This window comes from Triturus cristatus, chromosome 5_2 (genome assembly GCF_964204655.1).
Source record: "Triturus cristatus chromosome 5_2, aTriCri1.1, whole genome shotgun sequence".
In the NCBI taxonomy this organism is placed as follows: Eukaryota; Metazoa; Chordata; class Amphibia; order Caudata; family Salamandridae; genus Triturus; species Triturus cristatus.
In genome coordinates, this window is record NC_140588.1 from 505646705 (window position 1) to 505670015 (window position 23311).

Genomic DNA, 23311 nt, shown 5'->3' on the forward strand with positions numbered 1-23311 from the left:
TAGCTTCCTTTAAATCTCAAGCAGGAGAGCTCAGACAATATATCTTCGACTCAGTTTATCAATGCAACCACAACAGAAGTGTCATTTTGCAACTAGATTGTGTGCCTCAATGATCATGCAATATAAATGTGGTATACACTAAGTGAAATAAGGTCGTGTTGTTCCCTTGGTAGCAGGGCCTCTTGTTCAGGCTTTTCATCCTTCCATTTCCATCAACCCTCAGACATCTGCTGTTATCAAGCTGTGAGAATTAGGTCTGCCCGGCGACAGCCATGTTTGTGCTTCGTAACTAACAACGTTCATTTACCTTCCCAGCACTCCCTCTCCTTGGACGCTAGAGGGAAAAAGCCACATTGACGCCTTTCTTTTTCTTTTTTTCCAGATACTGAAGAGTAAACTGGCTGCACATGTATTTCGCCATTTTAGCTGAGCTTCTCCATTCTTCCACAAAAGAACTATTTCTTGGGAAGACATTATATACAGCTGTCAAACACTCTTCCCACTGGCTACTTCACAGTTATTTTTTTAGTGTTTTTAATTGTTCTTTTTTTTCTCTACAAAAAAAAAAGACAAAATGACTCGGCTTTTGCACAACAGGCAAAGAGAATAGGATGACTTATTGCAGCCCCCCGCTACCCCATGCCTGTTGCTTTGTACAGCTCTGGCTCTGGAAGCCTCACACAGTCCAATGGCGCATCTGAGGAGAACTGCACTAGTATGACTCATAATCCAGATGGTTCTTTCACATGCTAAAGAAGAAAATGAGACAGCGCACGCGGTGCTGTTGACTGTTTTGGTAAAGACGGAGCGTTTCACACCTGAAGCTCTTGACTGATGAAGAATTGTGGAGAAACAAAACTGAGGCAAATTTTGACACTGTCCAATAGGGTGCATTTTCATTGTTTTTGTAACTATCTCTTAGACAAATCTATTTTATCGCTGATGATTTTATTTTTGTTTGTGCATTTAGTAAAAAAAAAACTGTATTAATTCACTAACGTTGCTTGGAATTGGGTTGATTGTCCGTTTTGAGGCAGGGCATTTTCTTTACAAGGTCTTCCAAAATTGGTCTGTGGTTACCGCAGGAAAAAGCTAGCAAGTTGGAGTCACTACGTTGTTTTTTTTTATTACAGAGTGTTCTTTACCTAATTGTTTTTTGGATCTATGTAGGAGTAAAGGAACCCACCGCTGAACGTTATAAATGGAATGCACTGGATTACTTTTTCTTGGGCCCTTTCTTACACAATACTCAAAAGTCCACTTACAAGAATGTTTTTTTTTTAATGTTAACACAATATATTTATACATTTTTGAATGCCCCGACGGTCTCTCTTCCTGGTTTAATTGAATGCAATACCGTGTAGCCTATGTTTCACTTCATGTGGCAGTACAATGCCGAGTCAAAATAGATATTTCAGTGAAATACGTGCACAAGCCATTCAAACCCAGGTTGGAAGCAAGATTGCTAAAGGCATGCACACCTGAGTGAGTGGAAATGGCGCCATAGGAGAGATTACTTTCTCTGCTATGTTTTTTGTTTTTTGTTGTTTTTTGTATATTTTGACACATAACTTAGTGGGGGCAAATGATGGTTGAGGAGAGTTTAAGTTCTCTTGCGTATGTTTTGATTTATTTTTAATCAATCTTTTGCTTCCATTCCAACTCTCACCTTCTGGTAACAGATACAAATACTGTGCACATTGCATTCATTCAGTCTTATCAGTAACCCAGAATCAAAGCATATATGAAACAAATATCCGGTTTAGGAGCATTTCGTGACATTTAAAAGGGAAGTTAATATCTATAAAATGAGGAGATCAGAACTCATAGTCAGTCCAGCTGAACATTTGGGCTTGGATGTGAGACAGGTCCACGCCGTGGTGGAAGGATGATGCAAAAGAGATAAGTCCATCAATGTGGGAGTGCCATGTTGGAGGAATAGCAAATATAGGAGAAATTTCAAGCCACATTATTTTATATCAGTCACAAACGAAAATTGTCATCCACCCCCTGCCTTCAACACAAATTCATGCACTGTATTCTATAGGGCTAGTATTTCTGGACAGCAACGTGGGTGAAGTTTTTCCATTAAATAACTGAATGGTAAAAATGATATCCAAACTTAGAGGATTTGTCCCAAAAACATTACATAAGAGTGTCCTGACAAAGAAATGTAATTGCAGTTATTGTGTACATGCTAAGGACGTAGATGGGGTCTTGTCAATGCTAGTTATCACACTCCGGTAGAACTGTCTTGCTTGCCATCTCAACAGAACCCAGTCATGTGACCATTAGATCAAACATGGCAGCCTTCCCCGTCAAATCAAAGCCATCTGCAGTCAGACATACATTACCCAATGTTTAAGGGCAACGAAACAGCTTAATGCTCTCTCAGCATTATTCTTGCATATTGGACCTGCGCCAGCCCGAGTGAACTTGGTCACATAATTCTAGATATGCTGTGCATTTTGACCTTCTCCATCGTCTATGTTTTTTTGCTTTTGGCATGGAGTATATGTGAACAATTAAAGATCAGCATGCTTAACTATTTAGATGTACATGGAAGACCAATGCAATCATGGAAAAATGAATTATAACAAAGCATATGCAAAGCCAGGCTCCTCTCGGCAACCAACATTATCGGTGTGAAGCAGGTAGAAGGCAGAGATTCAAAGCATCAGAAGAAAAAGAAAAATGCCCTCCCAAGAATGTTCTTCTGGTTGGTGGTGAAAGAGCATGAGGTTACATTTTTGGTACAGGTAGTTTTTGCCCTAACCATCCTCTGCGTGATTCTGGCCAAGTTGGTAACAGTCACAATTTATACAATTTATTATAATCTGATGGACTGATCTGTGATCTATGGGATATGAGTTGGTTGTCTCTGCACACTTCTCAGTGGGTGAGAGTCAATTTAAAAAAGCCACTATCCTTACCCTGGCTAGCAGGGACAGACTGAAAACCCAAAGCAGCCCTGGCAATTTTGTCAGACCAGCCCCCGGGGGCTGGGTAGGGGAGTGCGTATGTGTGCACTGCTGCTATTGTTACTGGTGCCTGATATTGCAGCACCACTGCAAAACCAGACATCCAGGAACTGAAGCAGCCCCCACCACTAAAGAACCTGCCCCCACCCTTCCAGCCTCCTGAGGAAACGCCCAATGTCCTCTATGGCCAATCCGAACCGGCTGGCTGGTAGTCTCCACGGGATGACCAGAGATTGAACAGGGAGGACATTTGAACTATGTTCTCAGCCGCCTAAACAGTGGGTGACTAGTAGGAACTTGCACTGCCTGGAGGACTTTAGTCTCCAGTGATCTCAATCAGGCACCATTCACTTGCACTACATTTGCACCTTAAAATCCAAAGAGTGCCTTGAGTTGAATCACTCCCTAGCGTAACAATCACAAGAGAACCACATCCTGTCAATAAAATAGAAGTGGAACCCACTCTTTGTCAAAACAATCAGGGCAAATAATGCAACACCCAGTATTGAGCAAGATCAATTCATTATAGATGAATATAAACAATCCACAAAGTACAAAGAAAATCAAGCAATGCTTTTCCGACTCCACATCAGCATTTCCAGTCATCCTATTCTCATTTACAGCCTCCTACAAACTCCTCTTTGACCAACCTTTCGGACTCGCACTAATGAGCCCGACACATTATAAAGATCACCTGTTGACTTTTTAAAAGTAAGCTCTCAGGTGTGGCACATATTTGTGTAACTTGCAAGTCTTGCAAATGAATTTTGTTTCAGGAATGCACTGTTTGGATTTTCCTCGCTCGACACATTCGTGACTCATCTGTCAGGGCCCTCACCCCCAGTCCATACAAATCTGGACATAGCTGCCTGGTCCTTTTGAACAATACAGCAGACAATATTGTCTTGTGAGAGGCCTGACAGTGATGTCAGAAGTGTTTGATTACTAGTCCGTAATGGATATCAGAGTGCTTCCAGTAATGTGTGACTGCTAGTCTATAATGAGTGCAGAAATTCTTTCAGGATTGGAGTGACTGTCAGAAGTATCAGACTGCTATTCTGCAAGGGGTGTCAGTAATGTGTGACTATCAGTCTACGAGGGGTGTGAGAGCCCTTCTGGTAGTTTGTGGCTGCTTCACTGATGGGTGTGAGAGAGCAGTCTCCTGAAGTGGATAAAAGTATCAGCAGTCTCTTGAAGTAGATACAAGTATCACAGTTGGTTTCTTCTGGGGCAGTGGGCAATACAAATGCAATTCTTTATAGTTCATGTGAGGATAAAGGAACTAGTTTGGGGGAAGAGCGTCCCAGGGTAATCAGAGGTTACTTTGTTCTAATTGTCACAGTCGGGGTATTTTACCTGAGGTGTCTGGGGTATTTTACCTCAGGTTTCCTGACCTTATTGTTAGAGTCAAACTAAGAACCAAGTACACCCCTGTAGCATTTGACCTGCAGGATAATTAAGCAGAGCATTCCGTGGGTTAATAAGGGTGAAGCTGTGGGTTAGGAACACAGAACTACGCCATGAACACAATATCACTTATTACATACATTTCCGGTCAGTGGTTTTGCTTTTAAAAAGCATAAGTAATTTAATTTTCTCACATCTAAATACTGAACATTAAATTATAAATGTACAGCATGAAAACTAGGCCTGGGCCAAATTTCCATTCCACCAGCGTATTCTCACTTATTTTAATATTAAGATAAATAAACAAAGTTGCCGAAATTATGCTATTAGTCCTCACTGCGTATTTACATGCCGTCTCTGGCACAAATTGGGTGTACAGAAACAAAGCGAACTACCAGTACATCAGCGGCAGCTGTTTGGAGTGGTTGTGTTTTTTGTACATTTTAAGCGCAAAATGCCGTTTAGGAGCAAGGATTAATTTAGTACTACAATATAACACCAAATTCTGGTGCTGCATTTCACGTAATTACGTGCAAAATTGCATATTTACGCACAAACAAATTGCGTGAAGCTCACACGCCCCTAATGAAAAAAAACCTCTTTGGAACCTCCTGATTTAGAGATCTGTGTAGAGGTTTCTCAGTGTTAAACAATGTAAAGCCCCTCCCTTAGCTGTTTATCCTGGGGTTCACATTGTAAAACCACTTACTATCACATCTCTCAGAGAGTTCACAATGTAAAACTCCGTCCTACTGTTGTTGTCATGGGGGTTACATCATTTAAAGCCCCATCATATTGTTATTTGACACATGGTGTGCATTAACAATGTTTGTATTAGTTATAAGAAATATAACTTTTTCATGCAAGGGCTAACACAACTGCTGTCCTATGAAGTCCCTTTATTCAAGGACATCAACAAATGGGTGGATAAAACACCCCTTGCTCTCCACTTCTTTTAATTATTTTTTATGATTACGTAAAGTCGAATAGACAGCTAAAGATGTCTCTAGCCAGACATAAACAATAGTAGGAAAGAAATTCTGCTGCAAAATCAGCACTTTGTAAAAATACGTGTGCAGCTGATGGACAGAGTGCTGAAACTCACTAACCCCAGTCACAGATCTGGGTTGAATCCATCATCGTTCTTTAGCTGCCACCCTAGTTCAGACACACTATATGCAAATCAGTCTTGACCCTGTGTCTCATAGGAACAGTCCAGCCTGAACTGCCAAGCAAAGGTCTTACCCGGACTAGTTTCAGGGTAATACCCCATATAAGCCAGCCTAGCTTGAATCCAGTGGCAAATTAGCAAGGGACCCACGTCCGGGCATACCTTGCCAACTTAGGGCGAACAGAGCAAAGACAAGGAGATGGTGGATGGAGTGCTGAAGCTTTTCAGACACTCACCCCAGTCACAGATCTGGGTTGAATCCATCATCATTCCTTACCTCACTTCACCACCTCAGTTCAGACCCAACTATATGCAAATCAGCCTTGACCCTTTGCCTCATGGGAACAGTTCAGCTTGAAACTCCTTGTGTTTGCTCAGCTTTAACCTTCCACTTCTCTGAACTTTTAAATGGGGCCTACTATGAATTCCGATATGTGGTTTCATTTTTCTTTAAGCATAGTCTTATGTTTAAGTACACTCCTACTTTAATTAAATTGTGCTGCATTCATAGAGACATTTCATCCCTCCAACTAGGCTAGTTAGATAAGTGAATTTGCAAAATAAATAGATTTAAAGGCCTTTTAGCATTGAATAACATGTATTTAGGGTTTATTTATGCTAACAGTTACATATTTTCACCAAATTAGCCCAAAGTCTCCTGAACAATTTTTAGCTCTCAGTTTTGGCTAAACGTCTGCATTATCCGAGACAGATATTCCATGGCACTGAACCCTGGGAACGTCGGCAGTGTCTTTCTCATCAGGGAACCATAGCAGAGAGGTTCCAACTAGTGTAATAATAAGTATTTACCAGTTTTGGTTTCGCTTTCTGATCATAGCAGCCAAACAACTGAACTGATAGATGCAAATATCTAGAGTATCTAGGCTGCCACAACCCAAAACTTTATAAAAGGATACGTAGTGAAAGCTCTTAGATGTCAGCAAGACCTAACAATATACAAATCCACAATAAAAATCGTAGAATTATTTAATATTAAGAATATTAGAATTATTAGATACCTCACCAGCAAAATTACTAAAAATAATACTTTATTCTCAATGGGTCTTAAAAACAGATATACTATGAACATAACTATATTGCAGTTGTCATCCATTGTCAGAACTTCGATATACTTGCCTATGCTAGTCATAGTTATAGGTCTAATCGAGGTGCGCCCTGCCTAGGTCCAGAAGGCCCAGATCCTTATGGTAACCACTCACTATACAAATGAATCAATTTAGATATCAATTTGGAAATATATACATTTATAAATCTAAATATTTATTTGGAAATGTATCTTTAATTGAAATCCTGAAAATCTGGCATGTAAACCGCCCTCTTGGATTAGTCATACATCTTGCCATAAATAGGTAACCTGGCTCTATGTTTTCAGAATCTGTTGGTAAAACCAATCAGGGATCCTAATTGGGGTTGTTTTCACAGGCATAGTTTTGTGCTGTGATTTCAGGGGTTTCCAAGCACCAATGCTGTGTAGTCATACTTAGTTTTTTCAATTTACATACGCTTTGTGTCACATTATCGAACATATGACTTTCTGTTAATCCTTGCTTTCTCTCTTTATCACTGTTTCACAGTTTTTTTCTCCTTTCTGCCTTTCTCCTTGTTGCAATGAGCCAAAGTATAAAGATGAAAAGAAAGTCCTGTTTCTCACAAACGAGTGCTGACACCCACCAACTGCAACCACTGACAGAAATCTGGCACTGCAACGGGCTCCGATAAGTTTTCCATAGTAATAAGGAATACTCTTCAGAATATAGGACTAGTTTAACTTGCATTAAAAAAGCTACTGTGTATGGTAAAGCTATGTTTCACTTTCTAATCCTAAAGTCCCCAAGTGGAGATTGCCCTTAAACAAAACACCACTTATATTTTCTGCAAAGTGACCTCTTTCACCAGTATTTTGTGATAGTTGCCTAGGCGCTTCTAAAGTTTCCTGAAATGTCCAAGATGGCTTAGTTTGTAGAAAAGATGATGTTGGTTTCCTTCTTCTAATTTCCCCTAATTCTTCAAATAGATCCATTGTGGTGATGCACAGCAGAGGGACAGGGTTCTTACAGAGATTGATGACAACATGGCTGATCAAGTGAGAACATGTAATTCCATGTCTGCCTTGTTAGTAACAAATCTCCCTCCAGGAAACCACGGAACGTTATGTTATTGGAGGTTATAACGCACCATCGAGCTTCCAGTGAAGTATCTCGACTAGTTGGGGAAACATTATTGCCAAGAAACAAATTGTTCTGCAAAAGCACACAGAACAGCGAATGAAAGGAAAGAGATATGCTGTAAAAAATGTAAAATAATCAGGTTTTCAATTTTTTTGCTTGCTCCAATTCCAAGCTACTAAGTAGCTAAACAAGCGTCCAGCCACCCCTTCCAGTACGGAGGATACATCGTGTTTGAGCAAGCACTGAAGAAAGAGACCTCAGTACGTTGGTCAGTTATAGAAACTGATTTTATTGCACAGGTAGCGGGCGTCTGGAGTAAACGGCTCTGTGTACATAACACAGGAATTTTGGAAGACAATCCTCTTAAGAATTGGGAGCCAGTGAAGGTTTTTTAACATTGGAACTGATTCAGATCTAGGAGGAAGATGATAGAACAGTATGGTAGCGGTGTTTTGAATAGTTTGGAGGCGAGTCAATAGGCATTTATTTATAATGGCCTGTAAACCCTCACCATGGTCGAGTTGGCTGGTGATTAAAGCATGAGTGATTATTTTCCTGCAGAAGAGCTTACAAAGAATGCAGAGGATACCATAACAGGATCCACAGACCACTGCAATCTGTTATTTCATGCTGAGAGAACCTTCAATTAAAATCCCCAGATTTCTTGCTACCTATTTGGGCCTCGGGCTGATCTAACTTCTCATGTTCATTATTCGTTCGACCAGATGTTATTTGCTCTTCCAAACAGTACAATCTCTGTTTATCCTTATTTAATTTAAGACAATTCTTTCTCATCTAAGTGACCACAAAGCTTAGATACTCACCGAATTTGCTTTTTGTACACGTCTGAAATATCAGCATAAGACAAGGGGTATAGAAGTATATTATGTAATACATTATAACCATATAATCTACTTCCCCAAAAGGCTCATCAGCATATAAGTTTATCTATTCAACCTACTGAGAAAAGCCAAAGCCAGTTTGCTCGAGGTGGTATAACAGGTCAAGATACTCCTTTCCTTGAAAACATTTGCGGACAGCTAATAGACACTTGAATTGTATCTGTCCTCACCCAACCAGGGCCGCATTCCTTGAGATTCCAACACTTGACTAGTAAAATCTCTGTCACTATCATTTAGATTGGTCCTGATGTCCTCAAGAATGATTTGTCAATATGGTTTCCATGACCTGTCCTACCTTGGACATGGGATGTAATGATGCAGCTGGTTTTGAAGATGGTGGTGACTAATGAGGGAGTCAGAAGAGGTCCATAAGTGTGGGGGTAATGTGGACACTGTAGTCATCTTAAATACTATTACAAGCAGGGCTTTAAAAGGTGCCACACAGCCAGCCATCCTGGACATATGTCGGACAATAGCATACCTGAGTATCCAATATAAATAAAAATTACTTCTAAAAGGATGGTGTGGATTTTAACTTGTCACAGTTGGCTAAGAATCCTAGGCCATGAAACAACTGAATTGCTTTTTTGGATATGAGGATAGAGCTAGTTTGTATTGATATGTAACGTGCATGTCATCTAGATAAATCATTGTCATATTCATATTCAATATATTTGAAGAAATATGGGAAAAATGGAAAATGATTTCAGAAACTTACTTATGAAACAGAGCTGTAGACAGACACAGCAGAGGCATGAGAAACGAAAATATTTATAATACACATTTTTGCTCCTTTGGAGAGTAAAGAAGGACAATATGAAGGATGGTATAGAATGAAAGCTTGATTGTCTCAGTAATGGCTGTGAAGGCCAGAATTGCTAAGCTCTCATAAATTCGTGGTGAAGTAGTGACGGTCACAGCTCTCGAAGGAGTTAGAATGTAGTCTCTAATAAATTCATCCTCAGTCTGAGGCAACACAATCCCTGAATTCAGGCACAATTCTAAGTGACCTACAAGCACCCGGGAAAAATGCTTGTAACTGTAGTTGTAGTTGAATTCTGCGGAAAAGAAAGCAACCAGGAGAGGGACTATAGTGTCAGCTTTTAATAAGATTACCTTTGAGGCTCACAGCACTTTGTTCTTTTGACTCTCCTTCAAGATAAAACATTATTTCTATCTTCCACATGATTCTGCAACTACATATCGATAGATGTCACCCCACAGTTTTAAAGTGACATGAGTTAAGGCCTACAGACATAGTAAAATGTCATGGGCAGGAGTTACTCTTAAAACGCCCATCTTTTAAATTCTCTGAGCTCCTACACATAGTACCGGCCAGATCATATCATTATTCTAGAGTGTACATCAGAACTAAACATAACTTCAAATAAAGTACTGCTATTCTTTTCTTTCCCTGACATCACAAACTGTCTTGGGCTAAGTTGTTAGTCATTCATTTAGAGTAACATGAGCTGCATCCTGACTACTTGTAGACTGGCTGAGCTCTGATCATGAGCACAGCAGTGCTTATGTCAATATGAGTTCACTTGAGCGTGTTAGTATGCTTGTTCCTGGCTGATCGGTTTGTACATGTTGCAGCAAAACAATAGGTTCACACTTAGGTGTATCATTGGCTTTTGAGTCAAAGTATTGAGTACACATCTATTGAGGACCAATGTATTGTGTAGGTAGTGTGCATATTTACTATTCCTAATTGTACATCTTTATACCTCGAAGGTACACACACACACACACACACAAATAAAATCAAGGTTCATAAATGTGAAACTAGGAACAGTAAACCTATACTTACCTGTATATACTTGCCTTCACAATATAGTCCTTGATATTTGGGCCTCAAGATATTTTGTAGCTGATGTTTTGATAGAATACCGCATCATTAAAGTAGCTCTGTCTTGGGACAGGTCCAGCTTCATGTTGAACATCAAGGGAAATCTCAGACCTCAAAACCATTGTCTTCTCTTTGGTCTGAACTCAAAATAGAATGCTTTGATCTTGCACGCAGCTAAATAAATCAGCATAACACACTTAGTCATCCACAGAAGTGGTGCTTCATGCCTCTTAGGATTATCAAACATATCCCATCTTAGAAGTTTTAAGAGTCTGCCAGCTGACAGGTGGTTGCCACAGATTCTATGCATTGGCCATGACACTCTCTCACCATTGAATTCTCCACTATCATGCTATAAAGCCAAACTGGACCATCTCATATTTAGAAACAATCTCAATAAATACATGTACAACTATCTTTGCATTTCCCTATCTACGCTGGTCACAAGCGGTCTCCATCTTACTTTGTTCCATGTTGTTTAGCAAATGCATTTGATAAAGAACATGGAAAAACACTTCCTTTTCCTTTCTGAGCCCTTTCACCCTGCAGGCATTACAGTGGCATTAGAAATTACCAATAAATATGATTGTGGAATGAGCAGCAGCCAGGTTGCCTTCTAGGTTGGAGGCTGGGGGTATTCAGCCGCTTTTCTCATAAAAGTTTCCATGCATGTATTAATCCTTTAATGACCATGTTCAGTAACGTGCTCTCCTGGCAGGTGCTCCTTATAGTGCAGATGCTGAAGCTGTATAGGTTCAAAGATGCCTTCACTCATCTCACCTAAAACCTCCCTGCAGTCTGTACCTGTTAGGCAGAATTGTGTGCATGTGAACCCTTCTGTTAGAGCTCATGCTTCGAACCAATCCCCAACTAGTAGGTAAAATTTCATATGGTCTCATGCTCAGTCTTCCTTAAGAAGCGTGAGGTGTACTCACGTTTTAGTCTTTTCAACCCTATCGACCACCCACCACTTCTTAAGTACAAAAGAGAGAACAAAACAACACTACTTTGCCATGCTCTAGCTGCTCATAAGGAGGCAGTAGCTGTTAATGAAACACTTAGAGGGACTAGTTGACTACAGCTCTATTGTCATTAGTTTATAATTTCTAAACTTTCAGGGAATCTTGTTTTCTTTTCTTGTAGTTCTGTTATTTAATTTTTTTTTTAAGGTAAGCATGAGATTAGTCTTCAGTCTTCAAATAGAATGGAACTGTCAGGAGAGCTCAAGGTTTTAAGATCACAGATGTGCAGGGATTTTTCTCCACATTAACTGTTGCCAGGGTTGAACATTGTTAATCAAAAGCCTGGACGATGTGTTTAAAAATATATCATCTTCACTTCTTTTGATCAGCATACTTAAATTTAGGGCAATTCGAAGAAGGCAGCGATCACAAAATATACCTAGATGTGTTAGATGTATGCTGTTCCAAGGAAAGCATGGGTAATCTAAGTATTGGTTATAATTGTGCCAAGGCACTGTTACTTCTACAGTGCAAAGGGTCAAATTCCACATTAGTAAAATAGAAAAGACTAACTCAATGAAATCACTGCTCGAAGCCTTACAGATCCCAATTTATAATCATTTCCCATAGGATTGCAACTGGATTGATACTCACATGGCCTACTTAATAAGAACTGACCTCACTGCACAGATGTAACTAATTTTTTGCTTAACTCTTGTATGTGAATAGATTGCATGGCACACACCGGGCAAGCAGTTTCTTCCAGAGTAATATGCAATTTATTTCCATTTTTAATGATTAGAGAATACAACACTTAAGGTTCCACCTCTTATGCTCCATGGACATTCCCCAAACGCACAAAAGGTACTCTTGATTTGTCTGTGAACTCATTTATATCCTTTTCTAAAGCACGTTGAACCTCCTGGATCCGTGAAAACACCGAGGACATTAACCTTGAACTGAATGTGAAGATGTATGTCTTGTTTGTTGTTTCTATTTCTTTGTGTTGTAGTAGCAAATGATGAAAAATATTTTATTGAGGTGTTCCTCTTAATGTCCCTTTATAGTCCAGATGCTGACCAGTGCATTAAATTCTGTGATAAATTGGTCCTTATCATTCTTAGCTAAATGATGGCAATATTCAAAGCTCCGACAAACATCTCAAACATCTCAAATTTCAGACCAGGATCAATAATGTCCTACAATACTTCCCATTTGCTGATAACATTGTGCATAATTAGGTGTTGGCTAAAACTGATCTCTAACCCTGGATTAATTTACAGTCATATATAGAGTATACTAAAAGCTTAAGCCGATCAACACCAACATTTTGAACAACAGAATTTTGAATCTATGGTTGGCACAGAAAGTCCTAAAACTCAGTTAAAAAACTTTTTAAAAAACATGATACTTTAAAATAAATCCCCTTAGAAACATTAACCCTAGCCCTACCCTAAAGCCACAGGCTAAATGCCCATGCAGGCATTAAAAAAGAGCAATAGTCTTAAACTCAGATCAAAGCCTGACCCTAAAGAAGCAGTGTTTAGCTACATAAATTAAGCATCTTCGAAATAGACATTACAAGCTCAAAAGAAAGGTCAAACTGTGAAAAATATTTTGTTAATATTTGACTTGACAATGCAATTCACTCTATTACCAGTTGCCATTTTATTACAGATATTTTATTATAGATATTCAGCAAACAAAGACTCTACAATACAGTGGTGATCTCACAACCCTCAAAGTCCCATCACTATTACCAAGAACATTATTCTGGCCATGAATTGACACAAGGTTCAGGTCATGAATTTACACAAGGATCAGGTTTGAGGCCTATCGGCTCTTTCACAAATATGTAGTTATGCTTCCTCCCTTTCCATCTTGATAACACTTCTAATTCTTGAGAGCTGGGCACCTCGAACTGAGGTTCCCACCCTCGATTTTAGAAAGCCACAAACAGCTTAACTGCCCTTCCTCTATTAATAAGGGTTTTGTCCAAATATGTGTTGACTTTAGAAATCTGTAACCTAGGCAGTGCTTAATTTGAGCCGGTGCTTTCCAGTGCTCAGCACCGGCACCTGATTGTCAACACCATACTTGGAACAGTCTACCAAATGGTGGCGCTGCTCATCTAATTTAAAGATGAGCAAAACAACGGTTGTTTATAAATACAATATACATTTAAACAGTGCTATTACCTGCCTCCCAACCATTCCATTAGCTTTGGGGACCTGGAATAATCTGAACTGGCGCATTTACATGGGAGAGAGATGGTTAGTAGTTAATTTGGCAGCGATGATAAGGGCGATGGGTGGTGCAAGATGCAGTGGCCTCCTGGTCAGAGCCCTGGCACTTAATATTTTACAAATTAAGTACTGAACCTAGGTGATCGGTACCTATGCTGGATAAAGAACAAAACACATTGATGTCATTCATAGTTTCCTAGTATACTCGAGTGATCCAGCAAAAATAATCCTGTCTATTCAGCTATAATTGAAAATGAAAATGGCAAATGAATATGGTGCAAGTGAATTAGGAAACAGTGGAAAAACACATGATAGACTTTCGTGACCCAGATATGTTTGGGTATGCCTGCCTTCAGAATGTTATGGTCATTATACACTACTCACTGAACAAATTAACCAGCTCTGCTACACTCTGCATATGGAAATATATGACTGATTTACCTTGCCAAACGATTATTCATATGGCTTATTTCGCTGTTCTAAAGTAAGACTAGCTGCTAGAAGAAAAGTACTGCTATTCAACTTTGATTTATCGTGCGGTGTGCTATAGGTAAATTTGGCAGAATTGTATCAGGTCTTCGGAAAATTAATTAATGATGATCTGCAGACTGTGTATTTCTAAACTTCAGTCTAATGTATTCCTAAATTTACGTGTGAGCAATTCTGGAAAATGAGATTTGCAAGTCGTTCACACTAGTGTGCAGTGCCTTTTTCCATGTGTATCCTATGGCCTGTTTTTAGAGGTCTGTCTGAGTTTACATTGTTTTTTACCTTCCGCAGAGCAGGGTCTGACCTCCTTGTGTTAAGCCCTAAAGAAAACATACCATCTATATAGCCCCAGGTAACCTGTAGAGTAGGTTACTTCCTGATACATTCTCAATCATTTGAACCAAGAAATGATACATAATACATGAACCAAGAAATGATACATAATACATGATAGAAAGATTTGACCCATTGATGCCTGACTCTGCTTTCTTCTGGTCAACAAAGAAAATCCTACCCTTTCTCCTCTGGTGCCCAAAACAAATAGAGAAAAACACATATACTGATTTCGTTTGAAGAGCGAGCCACCGACCAGTTCTTCCTATGGCCAATGTAATAGTTTTTCGTGCCCTCATTGGCAATCAGGCCATATTTAATGCTTGAAGTGCCATCCAGCATCCGCAGGTGACAGAATTGGTGGCTATAGAATTTGCCTAACTTCAGATTTCTTCTACATTGAATCACTGTACTCACATTATATTCACACTCTATCACTGTTACATAGTTTTCTCAACATGTATCGATTAAGGCCCTGCCAGACCACAACAATTAACAAGACTTTCTTGAAACCTTGATTTCACATTCTACATTACCTTGCTTACTTTGGTAAGACCAACCATATTCAGTAGGCATTGTAACTTGAACATATTAACTCTCCTGCATTCATACTGTATGTAATGTTTCTAACTATGTGTGTTCCTCGGTGTGATAGGCTACAAATGGGACATGAATGTATTGCACTGCAATGTTAACAATGACGATATTTTGCATTCTTTTTACAGTACATGTCCATAAATACTTATTGTTGGGAAATGATTCACATTAGCACAATATAGCCTCTGAAAGACGTTCCCTTTCTTTGTGACGCAAGTATGGTTGGAACAAATTTTAAACTTCATCTTTGGAATTAGAGGGACATCGCAAATCCACTCTGCTCTGAAAATATATTTGCCCAAATTTTCTTGTGGGAGAAGATTTCAGACGAAAAATAGTTTTTTTTTGGCTAGAGAATTTTCATGTAAAAACAATTTTGGGAGTGAATTCTCCAAATGAAGAGACTTTGCTAAAGTTTTCTCCTCCAACTTAAGTGAGCGGAAGTTTGAGTTGCAAAGTTTATGAGGTTCACAAACATGGCTACATTTAACTTTAGAAATTTAAGGAAAAGGAAAATTGGACACTTTTCACCCATCAGTTACAATGCTGTTGAGATGGTCTGTTTGTTTGGTGCAGGATTATAGTTAATACGCCTGGAAACATCAATTGAAGATTTAAACCCTATCAAAAGGTATAATTAGATTCTTTAAGTTCAGGAAACCAGTCACTCAGTAGTAAAAAAGGAAAGAAAAATAAACAGCATGCATTTTCCAAAGAATGAAGATTGCCGGTGTGCAGTATAAGGTAGAAGTCTTCAGCCAGTTAGGGCTGTGGCACAGTGATGATTTAGCGGTGTCTGGACAGCTACTACAGACATAAAATGATTGCTCAATTAATACTATACGATACGTTACATGTATTATATGTGATAAAACTCTGCCACATATATATCGGGTAATGTAATGTTGTCCCTGTCCTATCATGGCGCGAAGGTTGTGTTTCATTTTCTCTGTTGTTCAGTGTCTGATGTGTAAATTATTCCATTTGCCCCGACTGCCAACAGACGCCTGTATTGTGAGAGATGCCGTAAACATCTCAGATAGAGCCTGCCATGATCTCAAGGTTTAACATATTAAATAATGTCCTGACTGAAAACACAAAATAACCACGTATATTTTGTTAAAATAAAGCTTCTTACCTTCAGCAGTGTTGTTGTCCTGTTTCATATTTATGTTTCCTGTGATGAACCTATGTTTCTTTTTAAACCTAACATTCTTTGCACTCTGTAAACGTTGTGACCCCCTTTTAAGAGTACTTTTTATCATATTCAACATAAAATGCTAAATTAAGTTTTTGGAAGGTCTTCAGGTGAAAGTGTCTCCTTATAATGTTAGAGGTCGAAGAAGGAACCACAAATGTCACAAGTATTGTCCTGAAAGAAGATGCAATGTTTTCCATTGACTTTGAACATTTTGGATCCTAACACTGCAATGGGACCAAAGTTAAGAACTCACTCAGCTTCCTCAATAAAGCTTTCCTAAGAAAAATAATGACTTTCTGTTCGTGGCTCTGTCAACAAGCCGGAGAAGAACTATTCACTGTCTTCAAAATAATTTCTCTAACTTGGAGCCCATGTAACATACAGAAATTGTAGCCTCATCTGACCATTAGCTACTAATATCACACCATGAGCCCTTATTTAGAGAACCGGAGCGTAAGATAAAGGAGGCTCTATCACAAAACCTTTTACAGTCCAGTATCTGATTTATTCATGCAAAAGTCATGATTCACCAATCGGTGGCTTAGTAATAGCAGTCCAGAGAGTCAAACGCCAAGGGCAAGTGTGCAAAGCTATCTACAACTTCTGAAGTTCTGCAAAGTAGGTAGAATTTCTGCATACATGCACAAAAGATAACATGTAGGCATTGGCAAGAGAATGGCAATGAAGTTCACATCCAGTCATGGATATTCACAATTCCCTTACTTAAAAACACTTCTAAATTTACATCTGAATCAACCAGTTGTAGACAATGTGGGAAAGCATAAAATTACTCCCCTTTTTAACTGTGAGCTGTGGGAATTGAGGACAATACTTGTAAAGTATTTTTTTTTAAAAAAGAAAATCTGTGAATTATAGTTTTTTAGTCCCATAATTTGCCCACGCCTGTGTTTGGAATTTCTGCAGCAAAGACACTGTATGTAGATATATGTTTGGTATCTATGAAATTGTAGCAATAAACCCTCTTATATGGTAAAGTCAGATTTTTCATTACAATTTTGAAAATGCCATTTTTAGAAAGTTGGCAATATCGGGCCCATAGCCCTTTGTGTCTGTAGCCTGTGCTGGGTCACATGACTGTATGTAACAGACAGACTTTTTGAATTCCTTCCAGACAGTCACACAATAGAGGGATCAAGCGTGCATAGATGGGCAGCCCCACTTGCAACTGAACAGGTGGTGCTCTGCCTTCACACAAAGAACCTAACACCTTCACATTTTTACTTCATCCAGCTTGGAGTCAGGGCAGGGGAGTCAGGAAATTCCATGCACTTCAAATGACCTTTCTGGAAGTTCTCCCCACTTCCACAGAATAAGCACCAGGGTATAAAAATAGGACCTCAGACCCACTCTCCAGTTTACTCCTGGACCTGTGGAATGAGACTCAGAGGACTGCCTGCTGCTGTGACCTGCTCTGTACTCTGCAAGACTGCTTTGCTGTACCTGAAAGGACTGCTTTTCTGCCTGGCATGTTTCTTGAATTCTCATAGGCCATCCCTGCTTTTGAGCCCTGCTTCGTCACCTGAACCCAGGACTACCAGAGTGACTCTAAGAGCTATTTTGCTGCCCTCCTGTTCAGAGCCTCAGGGGCACAATAGGCTCTGATCATCTTGAATCTGCACCTGGACCCAGCCTGAGTGAGTCCTGGAGCCTCAAGTGGTATCCAACCAGTCCTGGAATCTTGGTTGTGATGCTAAAGGTGCCCAGATGGCTAAAACCCAAAACTGAGGACTTAGAAAAGATGTGTCCCAAAACTGCTCTAAGAACCAGGACCAACCTGTTTGCATATCTTCACAAAGTGCATCGCCAGTTGATTGACTTTGCAGCTTCTCCCGATACGTTCTTCTCTGCAGCAGAAAATCCTTTTCAGCATTCCTTCACCCAAGGGGTATCCGTCCTCATGAAACCTTCTTTGGGTACAGCTTACTGCCTCATCTGACTGGAGATTTTTGACTTCCTCTTCAGAGACTAATCCCAAATGTAGAAATCCTCATTGCGGGTTTGACTCAAAGCTATTCGATGATAACGCTTCCTCCTCGGACTCCTCCTGCAGCCTTGACCCAGTGAACTTTACCTTCTCAGACTTTCTTCTAAGTCTGAATGTAAGCGCTGACTGAGCCCAATCTACTTCATGTATCCAATCTGTGCTCCATCGTGGTTGGCCATGTTTTTCAACTTTGACCCGGTCTCATGCGACTAGATATCCACAGTTGATGCTTTGATCTTTTAGGAGCTAGTTTTCACTAAAAACTTTAAAAATTCATAACTCCAGTTGTGCTGATTGGGTTTTTGTCATTATACTGTCAAATAATTTATTAAAACGTACTCTATTTTTCGAAAATGGTTTGGGATTTTTCTTGTGTGGTGGCATGAGGAAGCCGAACCTATAATATTGGTGCTAGTGACACTAGTACAAGGTGAGAAAGGCTGAATACTGAGAAAAATAAATCTGGGTGAAACATCTGAAAGGATTTAGAAGACCTGTATTCTTAAACTATAGGGCTGTTGCCCCCCAGCCCAAGCACACTTAGCCTGTGTAGGCCTGACGGAAAAGAGATGCAGACTTGGAAAAAGAGGTCCCCCACTGATGCCCGTTAGCCAGAAGGATATTTTGCGTCCTACTGCACTGCAAGCTCTCTCTCTAACCACTATGAAAATGTCTGCTGGAAAATCAGGACAGATGTCTGGTAAAATGATTATTCAGAGCTCACAAAGAATTACTAGATGCCCTAAAAAGGTGGAGGGGTGCAACCTACAGACAATTACCCTGTGGACAAGACACTAAAGGGGGAATCCCCACCTTCTGAGGGAAGAGAACATACACAGCAGGTTGAAACTAAAGGAACAGTAGGACCTGTGTTTTAGGTTCAAGTACATACCATGAATACCCACCCAAAGAATTAGGTGTTGAACAAAGAACAATCCAGGTTTATCACATGGGTGACATCAGACTTTAGAGTGAAGACAACATGCACTGTTCCATTTCCACTGTCACAAAGCCACAGATTTCGATAGCAGAAAATGATGGCAATACTCATCTAGATTGCTCTACTGTTTTCAATGATAATGCAGCTATTATTGAATTATCTTAGTTCCCTCTTTAAAAACATTAAGTAAAATTCATTTTAACCACATATCAAATCTAATTCAATAAACGCTCTTTGAATAGCGTTTATTTGCTAGGATAACACCTCTACAACCTAAGTATCACCAAAGAATGCAAGTCCCCCACCAGTTCTCCAATCCATTTAAGAAAAAGCTACTATAATTGTTGAGCTTATCCCTCCAATACTTTGATAATGCAATATGCTATTTCAACCAGTTATCATTGAGAGAGCTCTGTTATGCAATACCTAACTGTGACCTGTCTGAATGCTGCTTGTTGAGGTCTTTGAGTGCCTGCATCTGCGCTTCTGTAAGTATACTAAACATGGCTGGACTGGAATCAAAAATCAGCCCTGGCTAATATGTTCAAACCAACTTCAAACTCCAGGAAACCATCACAAAGTAGGTTCTTGAAGCCATGGTTGGGTCATAGCAGCCTCCTCTGCTCTGAAAGCTGCCCTAGGCCTGCAGCCTACAAGGGAAATGCCAAAGTGACAGAATGGGAAGTCTGGTCCTAATACTAAAGCACAAATGTGATGGATGGAATCCTTACAAAAGTCTCAACCACTGGCACTTACTTCAGGCGCATTCCAGTCCATCATTTTGACCACTACACCACTCTAGGCAGGGACCAAACAAAACAGTCTAGCCCAACCTACCAGACCAGGCTCCCTCAAGATGGCAGCACAAGCAAACCCAGAATTGTGTCATTCCTATTGAGCCTCATCAGAGAAGAGCAGATGAGTCTTATGGCATAGCTGACAAAGACCCCCGTTTGGCTATACCTGTCACACTTACAGAATCATACTGAAACACAAATGTAATGGATGTTATTGTTTAAACATGTCTACTGTATGTATAACTAAAGGTCCACAGACACACACACACACATATGTACACGCAAGCCCACACGTATACACAAATTAATCAATGATCATGGTGTATTTTTTGTTCCTCTATACCAAACTCTAGAGAGCTAGCTGATGTCATCAAGGAGGCTCACATGTTACTCACTTTGACTGGTAATCCATTCAGTTCTTTGAGCAGTGACCATTTGTGCTGCTCATCCACCCATGAAGAAGATGGGAAGAAAACTGTTAAACAGTTAAAAAAAAAATTGCCACTTTTATACATGCAAGAACAAATCTCTCATATGTGATAATGCAGCTTGATCTGTCAGGTGGCATACCCTAGATTGACCTGAGCAGTGTCTGGTGCATGATTAGGAGAAAATACAAATCACACAAATGCATAATGATTAGCACTAAAAAAATTCAGAACCATGTATAAACATTCTGAAAGTATATTAGGAAAATATATTTTTTGTAGATTTTCTAATCTTATGTCCTAGAGTTTCTAAAGTGCTCAAACACCTATACAGGTGTCCTGGTGCTGAGAGAAGTGAAGGGCAGAGTGGTGATTTAAGGATGGGAGGCTAGCTCCTCTACAGCCAGGACTTCAAGGGCTTCCTGAAATGCTGAAAATCATGTGTTTATCACAGAGCAAGATGCAGTGCATTCCAGAAGTTGGCTGCCACCACTTAGACGGCCTCACATCCTGAATGAGAATACCTGAATCTCTGCATTGTTAAATGGAAGGCATCCTTAGAGCATAGTGAGCGACCAAGGATGTAGGTGATAAATGTTTTTTCTCTAAGAAATGGGGCTGGTATCATGCACAGCTCTAAAAGAGACTAAGGGATTCCCCCCCAAACAAATTCGGCAATGAGAGCCAGTGCAGCTTGTCCAGCATGGAAGAGGCAGAGGAAAAATGCAGAGGTATCGAAAGCTAATTTTACAGCAGCATTTTGAACCCTTTGTAATTATTATCATTAGTCTCATAGATACACTTAGAAAACGTGAATTACAATAATCCCGGGGAGCAGAGTACAACCATCAGATAAAAGGGTGCAGATATACATCTTTACATCTTCTAGAAATGTCAAATAAAATTAAACTTATCAAACGTATGCCCAGATTCGCATAGAAATCATGAAACACAACGCAGAAGCCAAAAATGCTGCTCTGTGTGACAGGGATAGGACAGGAGAGCACCATATCTACAGAGCTATGGCTTTCTTCTCCTCTCTCCCTAGCGCCGGTGCAGATTTTGGCTGCCGTGCACCAGGCACTCATCTTAGCTCCATAGTGCTAGGGTGTGTGCCTGAGCGTCCATAGGTTTTGTACTGGAAGGCTTGCCTTCCATACGAAATAATATGGCTAGACACACCTTAATGCTTTTCCTACTTTGTATATGGGCTGCACAGTGCAGCACACATGCAAAGTCAGAAACGAAAGGAGAAATGAAAACATTTCTCCTTTTAATGCCTCCTTTCGAATGGCATTAACTTTTGGTACTGAGCCTTGTCTACTGTTGTTTGTAGTTAGGGTTTTGCATCAAAAGGCATGGGTGGTGCATGAGATCGCCCATGTACCACCCATGTAACTCTCCCTTGGCGCTAAGTAACTTGAAGCAGTGCTTTGTGCTGCTTTGCGTTACTTTTAGGGTACTATGTAGCTCAAAACAAGCTTTGCAGTGGAAAGTAAATTAGGAAAAAAAAGTTTTGGGTGGTTAGCGTCACTTTTGTTGTGCTAGCGCAGTGCAAAATGTTTGTGAATGTACCCATTATGTAGAAGCATGTAAAGTAGAAGCTTATGCTGACAAGACTATTTTCACATCAGATCCTACTTCTATGCGAAAGAATAAAGAAAATGAGGTATTGATCTTTGGAGACCTTCACTTAATTCTGATAAAACACAGATGCTTTATAATCAATTTAAACCAACTAGAGATGCTTATTATGTTACATCTACAGTCTATCTAGATGAATGAAAGCCACAGTCAAGTCATGTAGATTAAGGATGAAGGTTTATTAAATTAGTTATATCTTGAGTTCCAGGTTATATGTGACGCCACACCAGGAGCAGAATCCTTGCTGCTCAACCCATTCACTCCAGCAGACACTCATTCAAACACAAACACTCTATACATTCTAATGACCTCACACTCTGGCTGAGAAGCAGGGAACATAGAACAATGGGGAGAACGCATTACACAGCAACAGGTTACAACACATCTCCCAAATATAAAAAATGCAATAGGTCGTAGGATGGTAAAATACCCCAGCAAAACGTCCTACAAATGTATTCATACCATTCCAAAGATATAAACAGGAATGGATGATCAGATGACTCACACTCCAAAGAAATAAACAGAAATGGTTGATCAGATGAGTCACACTCCCACTGCTCTCACATCAGGAAAAACTAACACGACGTTCCCCTCCACATCACACCAAATCATCAGGTAGGATCAGGTACACCAATGCCCTCTGCTGCTCATACACCGTGGAAAACTAACTCCACGTTCCCTTTCACAACACACTAAATCTCTAGTCAGGACAAGGAACACAAACATCCTCTACTGCTCATATACTGGGGAAAACTAACACCACATTCTGCTCCACAACCCACTAAATCTCTAAGCAGGACCAGGAACACAACCATTTTCTACGGCTCATACACCAGGGAAAACTAACACCTCATTCCCACACAATTTCAAGACCATGGACACTCACTTCACCCCCCTACTGCATCCAAGCAGGACCAGGGGCAAACACCCAGAACACAGTCACACTGCAGCCTCTACTGCATTCACAAAGGACCAGGGCTTACAGGACAAGGGCTTCTCCTCCCCTCTCCAGCATCACACACAACATGCGTGGCAGGACCTCGCACCAACCCTTGAACGCACACACTACTGCAACTCATGCAAGGTATCACAGGACCAGGGTACTAACGCCCAACACCCCCCGCCCCACAGCACACACAACAGGGGCAGGGTAAATGCTGATCATGA

The 23311-nt window shown here is 40.1% G+C and overlaps 1 protein-coding gene across 11 annotated transcripts in view; it reads left to right on the forward strand.

The window, feature by feature from the left end:
• The window catches only part of PDE1C (phosphodiesterase 1C), a 1636609-nt gene that overhangs the window by 1560415 nt on the left and 52883 nt on the right, over window positions 1–23311 (forward strand). For 5 of the 11 annotated variants that reach the window (XM_085607521.1, XM_085607516.1, XM_085607522.1 and 2 more), the window contains one exon: window positions 383–16275. The exons of the other annotated variants lie outside the window; for them this stretch is intronic. In XM_085607521.1, the coding sequence (XP_085463647.1) occupies window positions 383–396 (14 nt within the window). In that variant the 3' untranslated portion in view covers window positions 397–16275. Of the gene's footprint in view, window positions 1–382; window positions 16276–23311 lie in introns of those variants that run through there. 11 annotated transcript variants of the gene reach the window in all.